Raw genomic sequence first — 16,062 nt, forward strand, 5'->3', positions numbered from 1 at the left:
CCTAGTTGAGAAGCCTTTGTGATCACACCAAGCGCCAGAGCTGTTTCCTAACAAACAGCAAACTTGCCAGGGGGTACCAGAAGGAAACTGTTTTTTTTTCCTTCTTGATTTGTGGCTTTAATCTCGGTTTCTCAAGACAAGCCAAGAGGAAACTGTAGTACAAAGTTATCCTATTATCTTATCGTCTTTGGATGATAAAGGTTATTCACAGCTGTTTCAAAGACACAGATCACAACAGTCATCCCAAGAGCCCTCACCCACCAGTCACTCTGCTGCTCTTACGTTATTGATGGGACTCACTCCCAGCCCTGCCCCCCCCCCAATTCCGGGTGTTCCCTTCGTATTTCATCTAGAGAATTTGATCAACGCTCTTAGTTTCGTGACTGTAAACACCTTTAGTAGTAGTAGGCTGGTGCAAACTCATCTACGTTCACAAAATAGAATCTGGTGGTTGGCTAGATTTTCCTTATCATTGGTTTCTTTGAAACTTTTGGTCATAACTTTAAGGCTTTATTAAACATTAAATGGTAATGTATCAGAGATTAAGTGGTGACGCAGTTACACAATAACTCTTTGTTTTATTAAGAGATGAGTGTGCCAAAACTTCACTTGCTTACCTTCTTGAGCTCTTAATGCTTTAATCTTGGATTTTAGCGCTCTGAATGTATCTTTACTTTTTCCTAATCTTATTTGTTTTAATCAGACAATTATACAGTAAAAGAATGCCATTATAAATAAGAGTGATTTACGGGGAATCTTTGAGCTAACTTAGGGAACAAGATTAATTAGGGGGAGAAGAAAATATATGACTAATAAAAAGCTTTATTTATTCTGAGAAATGCATGAGAAAATCTTAAAATGCTACGATTAGATACTTATTGGGGTTATTAGGTTCTGATTTGTGATTATATTTTTTCCTTCATCCAATGAACACTCGATTATTCAGTTAGAATTTCTCAATCTTTTTCATTCCAACGCTCCTACAAGAATTCCCATCAACCAGTGACCCTGGCCAATAGGAAGCTCGCCCCTAAAAATAAACCTGGAGGGGTTTCTGTGAGCACCTGGGGGATCTGAGGCTGAGAACAGCAGAACTTTGAAAAGCAAATGAATGATGTTAGCAGTTAGACAGACATTGAAGACGGGGGGAAAAAAATGAAAAGGAGAAGACATAGATGAAGAAGAGAAAAAAATATTAAGGGCAAAAGAGATACGAGAAAAGATAAATATGCCAACAGAAGAGAGAAGCAAAGGCAAAGAACAGAAGAAACAGGGAAAGGGAACCCAGAATAAAAAGGTTTTCATGGGGGAAGAAGAAAAGGAAAAGGGAAGAAAGAAAGATGGCAGCAGAAAAGAAAGTGAAGAAAAGGCTCAGAGAAAACATAAAAATCTTGAACCATCTGGGGACAATGGATCTTGTTATCTCTGCCCCATCCCCAAGATTTGGCCTCTTTCCCCTCATGGAGTCGAGGGCCGTGGGAGAAACCAATCCGCTCTTTAGATGATCCGCATAAAACTCCTACCAAAAATTGGTGCTGATTACGGTTTCTCATGATTCCTGTCCCTGATTTGGAAGTCAAGGTCAAGAACATGAATAAGGCATGGGTACAAGGTCCTGACTAAGTACTTTTCCAGAAGGAGGATGCTTCAAGGTCTCCAAGTATTAAGGTTCAGTACAGTACATTCGAAGTTTCACAGCAATGCAAAAATATAATTAAAAATTCTAATCATGAGCAAGCGATAGACAGTAGGCATCGCAGGCAGTTTAAGCCAGGGGTGATCCTCTCTCAGATCTTTACTTCCCCATGTATAAGGGTGTCTAATACTCCTGTGGGAGGGAAGAATGCAGCTTCATCATGGTAATGGGCTGCACTAACCCCAGTAGCAACATACATGTGTGTTTGTATGTATGTGTGAGAAAGAGAGAGAGGAAATGATGTAGGAAGGAAGCAAGGAAGGAAGGAAGGAAGAAGGAAGGAAAAGAGCACAGATGTGAGAGAGACATGGAGGCAACAGGGAGAGAGGGACTGAAAGCGGTGACAGTGGTTGCAGACCCTTTGTCCTAACGCTGCATATGGTCCAGTAGGGTCCCCCACATCACACCACCACGGCATCCTCCATCCACCTAAGAGGACCTCACACCAGGTAAGGGGTATGTGGGATAACTTTCTCAGCCCCCCTCCTTCAGCCTCAGCTTCCCATCACTTCACCCCCTAACCCAGGCACCAGGGTGGCTGCAGGTCATACCTTTCATGTACAGGAAGCTGTGGAAGTAAGGCAACGTGACACAGCTGTACACAGAGTCCCGCCGGTATGAAAGTTCATCGTCCGTATCAAACCGAGAGTCGAAGTCCTCTTCACTATCTTCAAACTGGACCAGGAGAGACAGAGAGAGCCAACAGTGAGCAAAAAGGACAGAAAACAAGCAAAGGAAATGCCCAGCATAGGTCAACACTGAAAAAGTAAAAACAACGGACAAAGAAGCAACACGCTGCTTCGTCACAGTGCAACGGAGTGTGGTCATCAAAAGAATTCGGAATTACAAAATACTGCCTTCTGGTGTCAAACCGTCAGTTGACTTGATACGTAACACGTGAGACATATTTTAATCCCAAGGCTATATATTCAAAGTACAACGCTGCTGTTTAAGCGTACAATTTTAATCAAACCATCCAAGAGTTAATTCCCTTTAAGTTACTGTGCTAAAAATGTCTTCAAGGACTTCCCTGGCGGCGAAGCGGGTAAGAATCTCCTTGCCAACGTACGGGACACGGGTTCGAGCCCTGGTCCGGGAAGATCCCACATGCTGCGGAGCAACTAAGCTCGTGCGCCACAACTACTGAGCCTGCGCTCTAGAGCCCGTGAGCCACAACTACTGAGACTGTGTGCCACAACTACTGAAGCCTGTGCGCCTAGAGCCCGTGCTCTGCAACAAGAGAAGCCACTGCGATGAGAAGCCTGTGCACCGCAACGAAGAGTAGCCCCCGCTCGCCACAACTAGAGAAAGCCCGCGTGCAGCAACGAAGACTCAAGACAGCCAAAATTAAATAAATTAGTTAAAAAAATATATTCTTAAACAAATAAACAAACAAATAAATACAAATATCTTCAAGCCTTAGAAAGGCAAGGGAGTATTTAACGCACAGACAACGGGAAAAAATAAAAGTAAACTATAAATAAATCCAGAAGCTGGAAAGAGCACGTTCAAGCCCTTAAAGGTTCCTCCCTTACAACCAGAAAAATATACATCACGTCCTGCAGCGGGCGGGTGAAGCTACCGTCAGGAAAGGTCTCTGAAGTGCCCCTGGCAAGTCGCGTTCCAGTTTAGGGCGGGTCTCATTTCCCAACCTGCTGCAAAGCCAGCACAGACACAGCCAGAGCCTCCACTGAAAATGCCAGTTTTCTTAGGCTTTGGGCAAGACGCAGTTCTGGGTTTTGCGTTCAACCTCCAACAGGCACCAATTTCCACTTACTTGTGTGACGATAGCTTTTGGCAAGAGAGAGGGGTTTAAGGCCACCTTAAGAGCCTGACTTTGGAATCCTGGCCCGTTCTTGGGGGGATGTCTTCATCCAAGGGATAGTGCAATGGGGGCGAGGACGGCAGACAACTTCCACCGCAATGCGGGCAAATCGGGGCCCCGGGAGGACAGCGGGTACTCACCGAGGACTGGGCCCCCTCCGAGCTGAAGCGGTAGGCCCCCGAGCTGTTGTACGTGCCCACGGAGCATCGGTAGTCTGGGGACCACTGGCTGCTGTAGGAGTTGGAGAAGGTCACGCTGCTGCCGGAGGTGACGGCCCCGTCCTCGTAGTCGTCCTGGTCGTAGTTGTAGTCGCCGTCCGGGGAGGGCAGGCCCCCAGGGGTCTGGGGCATGCAGTAGGTGGGCTCCCCAGAGGAGGAGTCGTGCTCCGAGGGGGCCAGCAGCACGGTGCTGTCGGGGTCGGGGCTGGTGGGCACCACGGTGTCGTTCATGTAGGGGTCCTCCTCCGAGGATTCGTCGCTGGTCCGGATGCCACTGGTGCGCTGGTCCGAGTGGCCGTGCTCGCTGGGGTTGGGCGAGTCCTTGAAAGCGTCGTCGTCGGCCTCAAAGCCCTCGTCCACCTCCTCCTCCGGGTAGGGCTGGCTGAAGTTGAAGTTGGGCTTCTCGCCGCAGGCACCCTCGGCCAGGTCGGCCCGCACGCCCACAGACCCGCTCCCCACCGACAGGGAGCGCTCGATGTTGCGGACGCACTCGTCGATCTCGTCGAAGTTGAGCGACTCCAGGAACTCCTGGGCGGCGCGGCAGGCTTCGTCCTCCAGCCGCCGCAGCTCCTCGTCCCGCAGCTGCTGCAGCTTCTGCAGGGAGGCCTCGGTCAAGGACAGCTCCTGGCGTTCCTTCACGCGCTGCAGGTCCTCGATTTCCTTCTCCAGGCGCAGGATCTCTTCCACCTGCTTGTTCTCCTTCTGCTTCTCCAGCTCCCGGGTCAGCTCGGCCTCCCTCTGACTCTTCTGCAAGGCTTCCTGTTCCCGCTGCTTCCTCGCTGCTTCCTCCTGGACACAGAGGAAGGAAGGGGTCAGGTCAGGAAGTGACACTATGGAGAGTGCGGGCAGCGACCCTCCTTTGGGATGAGATGTGCTTGCCGGGGGCTGAACTGCATCCCTCCCTCTCCCAAATCGCTCTGTGAGGCCCCAAGCCCCAGTCCCCTCGGGATATGTCTGGATTTAGAGCAGGGCCTTTAAAGAGATGATGAAGTTACAATGAAGCCGTGAGGTAGGGCTCTAACCCAACTGACTGGTGTCCTTATAAAGAAGAGGGGATTGGGACACACGCACGGGGCACTGGGGAAGCAGGTACGCAGGTGCAAGACCACGTGAGGAAACAGCAAGTTACAGAGAGAGGCTTAAGAAGAAACCAACCCTGCCAACACCTTGATCTTGAACCTTTAGCCTCCAGAATTGTGAGCCAATCAATTTCTGTTGTTTAATCTGCCCAGGCTGTACTACTTATGTTATAGCAGCCCGAGCAAACTAATATAGTGATTACACTGGTCTAGAGCTATCATGCCGTCGTGATTCACACTGAAACCTTAAGACATTCACACACTTTTACCCAATGTAATGGGTTAGAAACTGCAGCATAAACATCTCCTCTAAAATTCTTCCTCCTGTATATTTATTTTAGCTTTGTATCCTTCTCCCTACATCTTTACTTTAGTTTCAAATCACTGAGGCAAAGTGTTTGAACTGGGAAGGTAACAGACAAGATGTCACGTGTCGCGGCATTCTTCACCTGTTGGGCGCGGAGCTCAGCTTCTCTTCGTTCCCTCTCTCTTTCTCTGAAAACAGTCAAGAAAAAAAGACAGTGAAAATAGACGAAAGCAATGAAAAAAATCCGACCCCCGCTTTTCAGAGAGCGAACTTTTTAACAGAAGCTTTGCAAAAGACAACTTAGAAGTGTGAAGGAGGGATAGGGTCTCTTCCTTTGGCAATACACCTATTCTTTGCCTGAATAAAAATACCACAAAACTGGGTCTTCAACGCTGCTAAGGAATTTTATCTGAGCCACGAAGCGTTATCGTTTCAAACTGCAGGTTCCTGCGAAGCTGGATATAGAGCATAAAAACACCAGAGGTGTCCTCCTGTCTGTTTCATCCGAGCCAAGAAAGGTCCCATACCTTTCCTCCTCCTCCCGCTTCCTCTTTTCTTCTTCCGCCCGTTTCCTCTTCTCCTCCTCTGCCCGTTTCTCTGCCAGCAGCTGTTTGTAAACTCTGCGGGCAATCTGACCTCGGAGTTGCTTCTGGAAAACCACGGCTGCTTTTCTCAGGTGCAAAAACCTCCTCCTCAGAAGGAATGCTCTGTAATTCTTCTGTATAATCACTACACAATAAAGGACCTTCTTGTATTGCTTTCTGAAAATGAGAACAGAAAACAGCACAACAGAATAACTGTGGAGGTAATGAGGCTTCGAGCTCTTTACACGAGTTTACGTTAATGTTACAAGACAAGACAGCAGGACCTCGTTTGGGGCTGATCCGCTCATAACGGAGACTCATTATAGGGAGCCGACAAGGAGGCCCTTGTGGGCAAAACAAAACAGAAGAAAAACAAAAGAATAACAACAAACGAAACTCAAGCAAGACCCTAGCATCATGTTGGCTAAATAAACACATCACTCCTAATACTGACTTTGAAAAGTCCCGGCAGGAAGTTGGGCTGTAAACAGAACGAAGAGATGGGATATATTTTCCTGTCCTTATGAGGAAAAAAAGCAAAGGATTTGCCACAGCAGGACGGCTGTGTACTTGAGAAAATGTAACGTACTGTGACGAGCAAGGGTTCGGGTGGCCCGCAGGTCCGCAGAGGAGGAAAGAACTCAGACGCACAGGAAAAGAACCTGCCTCATTCGGCACACCCTGGAGAGGGGGCCGCTGTGGACCCAACGGGATGACACCAAAGTCAACAGGCGAGCTGCCTGTGGCTTCAGTATGTGACCCAGAGGAACTAGGGAAATGTTTAAATATGTCGCCCAGTCCCCTGATGTCGCTGCCCTGAGACATCAGGATCCCCTTTTCCCATTTCCTGCCCAGGTCAAGCTAACTTGGTGCTGGCAATGCTAGTTACGAGCACTGCCCTGGGACTCTCCCCTTAGCCTGGTCCTGACCCGAACCCATCCAGGTCTATTTTAAATGAAAGCATGTGGCCAGGGCCACCCCACCTGGTGACACACACGGGGGATGCCCCCTCCTGTCCGTGCACTTTTTTTTTTTTTTTTTTTCCGGTACGCGGGCCTCTCACTGTTGGGGCCTCTCCCCGTTGCGGAGCACAGGCTCCGGACGCGCAGACTCAGCGGCCATGGCTCACGGGCCCAGCCGCTCCGCGGCATGTGGGATCTTCCCGGACCGGGGCACGAACCCGCGTCCCCTGCATCGGCAGGCGTACTCTCAACCACTGCGTCACCAGGCAAGCCCGTCCGCGCACTTCTTACCGTGCCAAGTAGCCCAAGACGTGGGCCCGGATCACCATGGCCGCCCGAGTCAGCTCCTCCTCCCGCCGCTTCTCCAGTTTCTGCTCCAAGGACTCGCGAAGGAAGACCTGCCCAGGAGAGAGCAACATGTCACATCCACAGAATGCGGCAGGCAGTGGTAAGACATTGCTGAGTCAGCTGTGCCTTTGGTGGGTAAGGCTTTTTTCTTTCTCTGATTTGCTCCAAACACAAAGAGCCATGGTGTCCAGCACAGGGAATCTCAAATTCCTGGTGGGGAGAGGATTTTTTCTTTCTTTATTTTTTTTAAACTTCCCATCTGTCACAGACTAAGATCTTTGTAAAATATAGTAAACAATATATTACTGGAAAGAAAAAACCAAAGGGGTATATAAAATCCAAGTCCCGTTTTTTTCAGTTATTATTAGTTCAACAGGCATAAGAGGGCTGTGAAATTGCCTTTATAAATCCTTATCTCACTGTGGGCTGGGACAAATAGTTCATGCGCCAGCACCAGTGCTACAGTAAGTCTAAGTAAGAAGATATCTAGAGAGACTCCCTACATTAAGAAGGAGAAGGAGCGGGGAAGGGGGGGAAGAGAGGGAGGAGGAGAAGAAGAAAAGAAAGGACAAAAGAAAGAAAGGGAGGGGGAAAAAATCCAAGAAATTTGTAAAATGTTACTTTGCCATCACGTGGAAACGCTCCCTTCATGCCTGTCAAATGATTACGATCAAAGCGTCTTGGCCTCAAAAAATAATGCACATAAAAAAACTGACATTTAAGAATGTAATTCTATAAACTGTTTGCAATTAGAACTGAATCATTTAAGTTACCTCGGTTCAGCCATGGCAAGAAAAGTATCAGTAGAATCGGGACAAAGAGATTGTAACTATTGGCTGGCCTGTTTCTGCCCGTGGGCACCTCAATCCTAGGCTTACCATTTATCTAAGCCTAAGTGTGTCTGGTAACTGGCATTCGTATCAGAATTCCTAATATTTGAAAAGGTATGAAAATACTGAGACCCTCCCTCAATCGTGGTAGCTTTTAATTTTGTAATTTCCAACGTGATGCCTAAGGAAGTTTTGAATTATCTCCTAAAAACAAACACATTTTTTCTTATGCTTTTCTGTTAACGGTCAGCTGGGGGCAGTGGTCGGGGGTTGGTTAAACGACACACGCCCTCACTCATGATTTCTCAATTTATGCTCCAGTGAGTCATTCTGGCCTGTGACGGTGCATTAGGTCCTCCTGATGCCACATTTTCCCAGACTCTCGGCCCTGGCTCTTCCCAGACATTTGGGCAGAAAAGCAAATAAAGAATCCCACCATCATGTGACTCACAGAAGCCTTACCCACTCCTGCTGTGGGTTCCTGAGCATTTGTCAAACTCTCCCACCAAATAATTCTCTCGGAAAAGCTTTTCATACAATGCTCTTCCTATAATTGCAATTAATATGCTCTGCTGATGCATAAAGAGACTGCATCTTGAGCAAAAAAAAAAAAAAAAAGTTTAATGTAAGAAACAGGAGCTACGAGCATAAAGCTTGTTAGTTCAGCAATGAGAAAAAGTTCAGAACTATGAAGCAGTTTTCATCAAGACTGGACTTCGAAGAAATATTTAAACTTCTCTTTGAGACGATTTTTTGATATTAAGGATCTTAGTCTAACGCTGTTGCTCTGGTTAGTGTTTAAAAGAAAAAGTAATGAAGTCAAATCTTGAACAAGAGTGGTGATGGCGGTGGTGACATCATAACACAAAAGCATCGATGCCAACGAGCAGTACATTTATCAGATGAACAAATAGGAAGCTTTATGAAGGAAAGAGCGTCTCACACCTTATCAGAAGTCAAGGGACTGTCTTGGTTGGAATCAGAGTCAGAGAAATACCTGCCTGAGTTTCATGCCCCTCAAAGAGAGCTCTATGCTCTGCCTATTAGATTTACTTCCACATCTTTATCTATCAATAGATTCTTTCCATAACCCGAAGGGCAAACGGAGTAAAATGCTTTAGAGACCTGACTTGGCTTCATTAAGAACATCCACCCTGAATTTATGCAACAACACACAGAAAGTGATGCCAGATCTTCCAGCCCAGTGGTGTCCGCTGCCACGTTGCCATGTTCCCAGGATGCAGCCAAGATCGAGTCAGCAGGATCCAGCTGCTGTGAGCGGAGGCACCGGCCTCGTCAGGCATCATCAAGCAGCTTAGGAAGGGGCAGTGCCCACTCAGGGGGCTGCTTGGCTAACCTTGACTCGATATCCAATACGAATAGTTTCTCATGGCTTTTCCTACCATTTGCTTAGAGAGCTCAAGAGCCTACGGATTATTCCAGTAAAATGTCTTTATAGAATACCTCTTGTAGGATTTATTGCCAGAGAAGAAATAAGGTCGGGCAATGTAGTCCACGGACCAGAAAAGTAAAACGTGCCGGAGTCACGAGGTAGAGGGGAAAGGCAAAACCAGGAAGAAAGAGGGGAGCAGCTGTTCACCTCCGTCTCCCTAAACCTGGCTTCTCAGCAGGGGCGTACAGCAGGATCTCCTGCTCGGGCTGTTCCAGAGGCTTGGACAGGCCTCCTAGCTTCTTTAGGGATGCTTCCCCAGCAGAGAAGAATCCTTGCCTTCCAAAGACCAGATGTGTTTTAAGCCAGTGAATTCAGACCTGGCGTCATGTTTAATTTGCTGACTACAGCGCTGCCCACATTTCCCTCTGTCATGGAAGTGTTGACAGAAACTTCTTTACCAGAAGATCTAGATATTTTTTAGAGGTTCAAGGTTTTAAATGCAAAGACCTCTGGCGGCAACACTGACTGAAACACTGCTAGAGTATAATTAAGTGTATAATTAAGTCCAATGTTGGTCAAGGTCAAGGCTATTTAGTGGATACAATTCAAATGCTCTCATGTTTCCATTTACTTCCTAATATTTATGCGAAATGATAAGCTTCCATCCCACTTCTGCTTCCAATGTGTCACCAATTAAAATTTAACTCCTCTTTAAAGATTTCCTTTTCTTGAATACTCTTCTGATCATGTCAATTCACAGTGAGCTCTCTCCTGGAGGTGTGTCCTTATTCCTTCAAGAGATCACACTGCATAATTTATCAGTTGTATGGGATGACTTATCTCCCAGAAACTTAGTAAACCGGGGGCAATGCCCATGTCTTTATGTCTCCGTATCCCTGTGCTACACCCAGTTCTAAGTCTTGCTGGGGCCTGATTTCCACTGTAAATTGTAAATGAAGTTGGATTGATTTTTTCAGAGCTCAGAAAAGAGACCGGTATTGGCTGGGTGAGTCAATAATCTTTGATGTTATTCCATGGTATAAGGCAGTGAGACAGGAGGAGGATATCAGTTTATAGAGAATGTAATACCTTTCTAATTAAAAAAATCAGAGCAGACTATATTCTACTGCCAAGAGCTCCACTTGAACCAACTTCTTTAGAAAGTTCTTTGAGTGACTCAACATACAACAATCTTGTGCCATCACTTATAGTTTTTTAGCATTTAACAGACACTGACTGAGCTCCTACTATGTGAACTCCTACTACGTGCATTGTGTTGTGTAGAAAAACGAACAATGAACTCTACATTCTCTATTGGGTGACTGTAGACAAGTCACCAGGCAATACCAAGAAAACATGACGGCATGTTAAGTGTTATAACAGGGCAGAAAACAGAAAGATGTCAATGACAGAGGAGGGGGCTTAGCCCAGTTCAGGGATGAGTTTTGGTTCAGGGTGCAGTGAAGAATGTCAAATAGGACTCCCGTCAAAGCCTGCATCTAAGCAGAGACTTGAAGGAGGAGTTGGCTAAACGGGGTGGAGGGGAGGGTGGAGAATTCCAGCTAAAGAGACCTATACACCTGGGAGGACACACCCCAAGGTGACCCCCAATGAGTTACACCCTTGTTTAATCCTATTAGTGTGGGTGGAACCCGTGACTTTCTTCTAGAACATGGCAAAGGTGATGGGATATCACTCTTTATGGATATGTTACATCATATAAGACTCCACCTTAGGAGACTGGAGCAGGAGTGTCTCCCGCTGGCCCTGAAGAAGTGGGAGGGCGTGGGAGGGGGGTCAGGTGGTTAGAAACTGTGGGGGGACCTCTAGAAGCTGAGAGTGGCCCCAGGGGGCAGCCAGCAGGAAAAGAGGGTCCAGTGGGACTGCAGCCTCAGTCCTACAACTGCAAAGAATGGCATTCTAGAGCCACGTGAGATTGGAAGAGGACCCCAAGCTCCAGAAGGGAATGCAGCCCCAGCCGACACTCTGAGACCCTGACAGAGGACCAGCTAAGCTGTGCCTGGACCCCTGACCCATAGATACCATGAGGTAATTGGTGTGTTTTGTTAAAGCTGCTAAGTTTATGGCTGTCTGTTACACAGCAATAGATAACTAATACAATACCTCTGCATGCCATCTCTACCTTGCTAGATGTTTGCATCTTAAATCCCTGGCCAGCTGAAATCCTTCAAGAGCAGAAGAGTATGTTCATTATACACTTTCCTTTGCTAAGTGGGCTCCAGGTGATGCCTAAATACTTGTCTTTAATCTCACATCAATGTTATAGACTGAATGTTGGCCACCCCCCCACCCCCAATTCTTATGCTGCAGCCCTAACCCCCAAAGTGATGGTATTTGAAAGTCAGGCCTTTAGGAAGTAATTACGTTTAGGAGGGTGGGGCCCCATGATAGGATTAGTGCCCTTATAAGAGGAGGAAGAGAGACCAGAACTCACTCTCCACCGTGTCAGGACACAGTAAGAAGGCAGCTGTTTATAAACCGGGAAGGAGACCTTCACCAGAACCTGACCATGCTGGCACCCTGATCTCAGAATTCCAGCCTCCAGAATTGTGTGAAATAAATGTCTGTGCTTAAGCCACCCTGTCTATGGTATTCTGTCAGAGAAGCTCTGAGATGAAGACAGTCAAACTGCAAGATATGTGTCTCTGTTTCCCTCTTCCTCCTCTTTCTTTTTTTTAAACAAAGAAACTCCTAGGTTAAAAACGTAATGTAAGCAGAAACTTTAAAATATTTCTCTGCTGCTCCATTCCTACTTGTAGAGTCAGGAGGATGAGGCTTGAGGAACACTTCTTACTTTTGAAGACAACCATACACTCAAAGGCCGACCCCCAGCTGCCTGCATTTCTGCCTCTCCTGTGTGATAAGACCCTGGAGGTGGGTGGCAGAAGGAGAATGGAACCCCAAATGAGAGCTCTGGAAGTTCCTGATACAGGGAGAAGAGGTCATACTGCCAATTTTATGGCTAAGTTTTGCTGTTGAGGCCAGACTGCTTATCACTCAGCTAAGGGGTAAAGGCCTCAGTCACACCTGCATGTTTAAAAAAATGGATTTCAACTTGGCTTTCCAGACTGGACTTTGGGTAACCTGCCGGATTTCGGACTACTTGCTGGTCTCCCACACAACAGCTCCTGTGATGCAGGGAGAACATTCAGTATTCTATTCTTATAATGCAAAGTTAGAAGGGTCTGGGGTATCACTTCTTAGATGCCAGAGGCTGCCCAGTTCTTTCCTGGCACTGAGTTGCCCATCAGCCAACATTTGTTGACTGACTGAATGAAAACACACGCACTTAGGATCCGATGCTTCAATGTGTCCCCAAGAACACAGTCCCTGAAAATCAAGGACTTCAGATAAAAGACTCATGTTGGGAGGACAAAGAGTATGGCTAGCATGATACCACGCGTATCTTCCCAACACTGGAAAAACAGTTGGCTAGCAGTCATCACAGAACACCGAACTCAAACATCTCTCAGGGGGTTGATGGGACGGTCGTTGTTTCTCCGAAATTTTACCTTCGTCTTCCCCAGCTGCCACTCGCTGTTGGAGGTGTCATAGAGCTGCAGCAGGGCCGTGCACTTGCCCCTCACATCCTCGGGCAGAGCCACGTTCCTCGTCAGCACCTTATATCTGCAAAAGAAGAATGCCCAGCGTCACCTTGTGCTAAAATCCTTTCCCCAGCCCCTCTGCAAAGAAAGAGGGTCTCTGCAGCTCTGTCTTGCCTTTTGTAAAAATCCTGGAAGGGTCTTCGGACAGCATACCCAGCTTTCCGGATCCTGACTGTCTCCAGCATCCCGGAGTACCGCAGCTGGTTGACCACAACTGCCTGTTCAAACTGGTCGGGCATCTAAAACATGCCAAGAGGTGAGAAGATGACGTTAACAAGACCGCACACCCCCCCCCACCATGGTTTTACACACACACATTTTGAACCTACACAAATATACAAAACAGAAAACAAACGCCACCCCACATACCCATAGCCTAGCTGTAAGAGCCAGCACCCATGTCAATGCTGCCCCCCATCCTTAGCCCACTTACTCCCTGACCTTGGATTTGTTTTGAAGCAAGTCCCAGACAGTACACACTCTCATTTGTAAATATATCAGTATCACTTTTATTTTTTAATTTTTGGGCTGTGCTTTGCGGCATGCGGGATCAGTTCCCTGACCAGGGATGGAACCCGTGCCCCCTGCAGTGGAAGTGTGGACCACTGGACCGCCAGGGAAGTGTTCCAGTATCATTTTTTAAAATAGAACCACAACACTATCTTAAAAGATACCAAGAATTCACTGATATTAATATCCAGGTTCAAATTTCTGATTATTTTACAAATTTCATAAACGGACCACCAATTTTAATGCTATGTTTTCCAAAGAATCTTAAGTGTCATGCAAATATCACTTTATTTACTTTTCAAAATTCAATTTCCAGGCATTTTTTTTAGCTGAAGAATGCAGTGATCCAGTGAGGGCTGGGGGCGGGGTTAGGGGCTGGGGAGGAAGAGGAGAGCTTGTAAGTGGAGAAAACAGACAAAAATGAAAAAAAAAATTAATTTTCTCAATTTCTAGTCAGAAACCCCATTTATCGAGCTCCATGCTATGGTCACTAAATAAATTAATCCCAGAACATACAAACAAAAGACAGAGGAAATCAAGCCAGGACTTAACATTCTGAACCATATTCTCTTATCTGTCCAGTTGCCAAACAAACTGGTGTTGCTGACAGGACAATGGTCTTTCAGGGTAAAGCCCCAAAGTATGCCATTTCCCACTCACAGCTTTTTGGGCAGTGATTTGTGTTTTAATCCAAACACCCCATTCCCTTTAATTAATTCGTATTTTCTTATCTTACACAACTGTGTACAAAATGACTGAAAAATAGTGCCATAGAACACAAGTACATTGTTAAAAAGTGCAAAGACGGTAAGTGGCTTAAATTTGCGAGTCTTAAAAACACAGCCAGTCATTAACACAAAATCAGGCTGAAAGCCATGTTACGCTGTACGCTTTCCAAGCTAGCAAAAAAATAAATCTGAAGAATGCTCTGTAAACCTCCCTTGCAGCGTTTGATGGAAAAGCTGCCATCATATCCAGCACGATGACTTGTCTCAAATTTAATTTCTCCTACAAACACTGGGGTCAGATGTCTCTACTCAGCAGTATTCTACCGGAGTCTAGCCAATAAATAAGGGCGCATATCCAAAGAACTGGGGCTCACTGGTTTCTGGTCTTAATTATTTCAAATATCCCTAGACGAGAAAGAATAAAAGATAAAGCATGAAAAAATTAGCCTTGATAACTCCTTTCCCTTATCTTCGGATTGAAACGCAGAGAGAGAGGCAACTGTTCTGAGGGTATTTGCTTAAAATGCTTCTGTTAGATTTATTTGGGAATATAATCTGAACAGTAGCGATCCACAACGACCAGTAGAGAGCTAATATAAAACAAACACTCAATAAGGCATCAGACTTAGTTAACTTTGTTAATTCATAGAGAAATCTACAAATTTCATATTTAATCATTTGATGCTCAAAGACTTGTTAAATTAAAAAATAAAAAACTCTCTAAATCTCTCTCAAACTTTCACTGTTCCTGACCCATACTTTTTTCCTTGCTCCTTTTCTTTCAATCTCTACATAACAAAGTCCGTACAATTCCTTAGTTTGGCACTAGTTATTAAAACACTCTGAAAAATATTACTAAAGGGACACCCCATCCAAAAAGTCCAGCGGCACTTACCATCTTCCAGTCCCTCCAAGGAACATTCCACCTTCGGTTTGGCTCTCAGGCCAAAATTCATATGGAAAACAACTGCCACACTGACCTTTTCGCCACAGCTAAAGACACTGAACAATAATGAACACCATTCCTGTGCTTTAAAAAGTGCTCGGTCGCCATGACAACCCCTCCCATTCTCGGGCTAATTAGTGTGGTGTGGTTGTAGGATTTCATACAGCCTGGGGAGGGGCGGGAGGGTGGGAGGGAGCCACCATGAGTGGCCACTCTTTCCAGGCTCCCATTGTGATTGTGTTTCTGCCCCTTCACAGAAATTTAACCGGGGGAAGGGGGATCTCTTCGCAGATTGTCGCCCTGGGCAACACACAGGGCAATCACGAGGGGAGTAGACCTGTATTTCCATTGGTGGGTCTCAACTTTCTTTTCTTTCTGGTGAATTTAATGTTCAAAGATGACACAGCTGGAGGGTGGACAAGTCACAACTCAAAGGCATGTGGCCTTTCAAAACTTCAGCTAATGCACTCCAGTCTGTACTGGTAACTCGTTTTCCAGAACTGGAGGTCCTCCCTCCAAAGACTGCCGGCAGTGTCCTAACTGTGAAGTTTTGATGGCCGACAGCAAGGGAAGATTGGGGAAGTAACAGTCATAAACCGGGGCAATGATAGTCCTAGGAGTCTGGCCTTGATCCGTTTACTGAATATAAATGATTAAACACCTACTATGCGCCAGGGTTTTGTGATTCATGCTTTCGGGGGAAACAAAAGGCGGGGGCTAGATTCTTTTTTGTCTTAAATCAAAACCCCTCACCAGAGTAGGACATTCATTACAACTGATGAACCCACATGACACATCCTAGTCACCCCAAGTGCATATCTGACGTCAGGGTTCACTCTTGGTGCTGTACATTCTATGGGTTTTGATGACTATGTAATGACACGTGTCCATCATCAGAGCATCGCACAGAGTGGTTTTGCTGCCCTAAAAATCCTGTGCTTCATGTATTCACTTCTACCTCTCCCCAACAGCTGGCAACCACTAATCTTTTTACTGTCTCCACAGCTTTT

General features: G+C 46.2%; 1 protein-coding gene across 1 annotated transcript in view; it reads right to left on the reverse strand.

The window, feature by feature from the left end:
• Nucleotides 1-16,062, reverse strand: part of MYO10 (myosin X) — a gene marked incomplete at its 5' end in the record, with an annotated part of 218,166 nt that overhangs the window by 23,479 nt on the left and 178,625 nt on the right. The window contains 7 exon segments of the mRNA XM_082651004.1: nucleotides 2,248-2,371; nucleotides 3,662-4,528; nucleotides 5,268-5,313; nucleotides 5,653-5,886; nucleotides 6,963-7,069; nucleotides 12,776-12,890; nucleotides 12,983-13,107. Coding sequence (XP_082507130.1) covers nucleotides 2,248-2,371; nucleotides 3,662-4,528; nucleotides 5,268-5,313; nucleotides 5,653-5,886; nucleotides 6,963-7,069; nucleotides 12,776-12,890; nucleotides 12,983-13,107 — 1,618 coding nt within the window.

This window comes from Grampus griseus (assembly GCF_964374135.1).
Source record: "Grampus griseus genome assembly, chromosome: 3".
Lineage (NCBI taxonomy): Eukaryota > Metazoa > Chordata > Mammalia > Artiodactyla > Delphinidae > Grampus > Grampus griseus.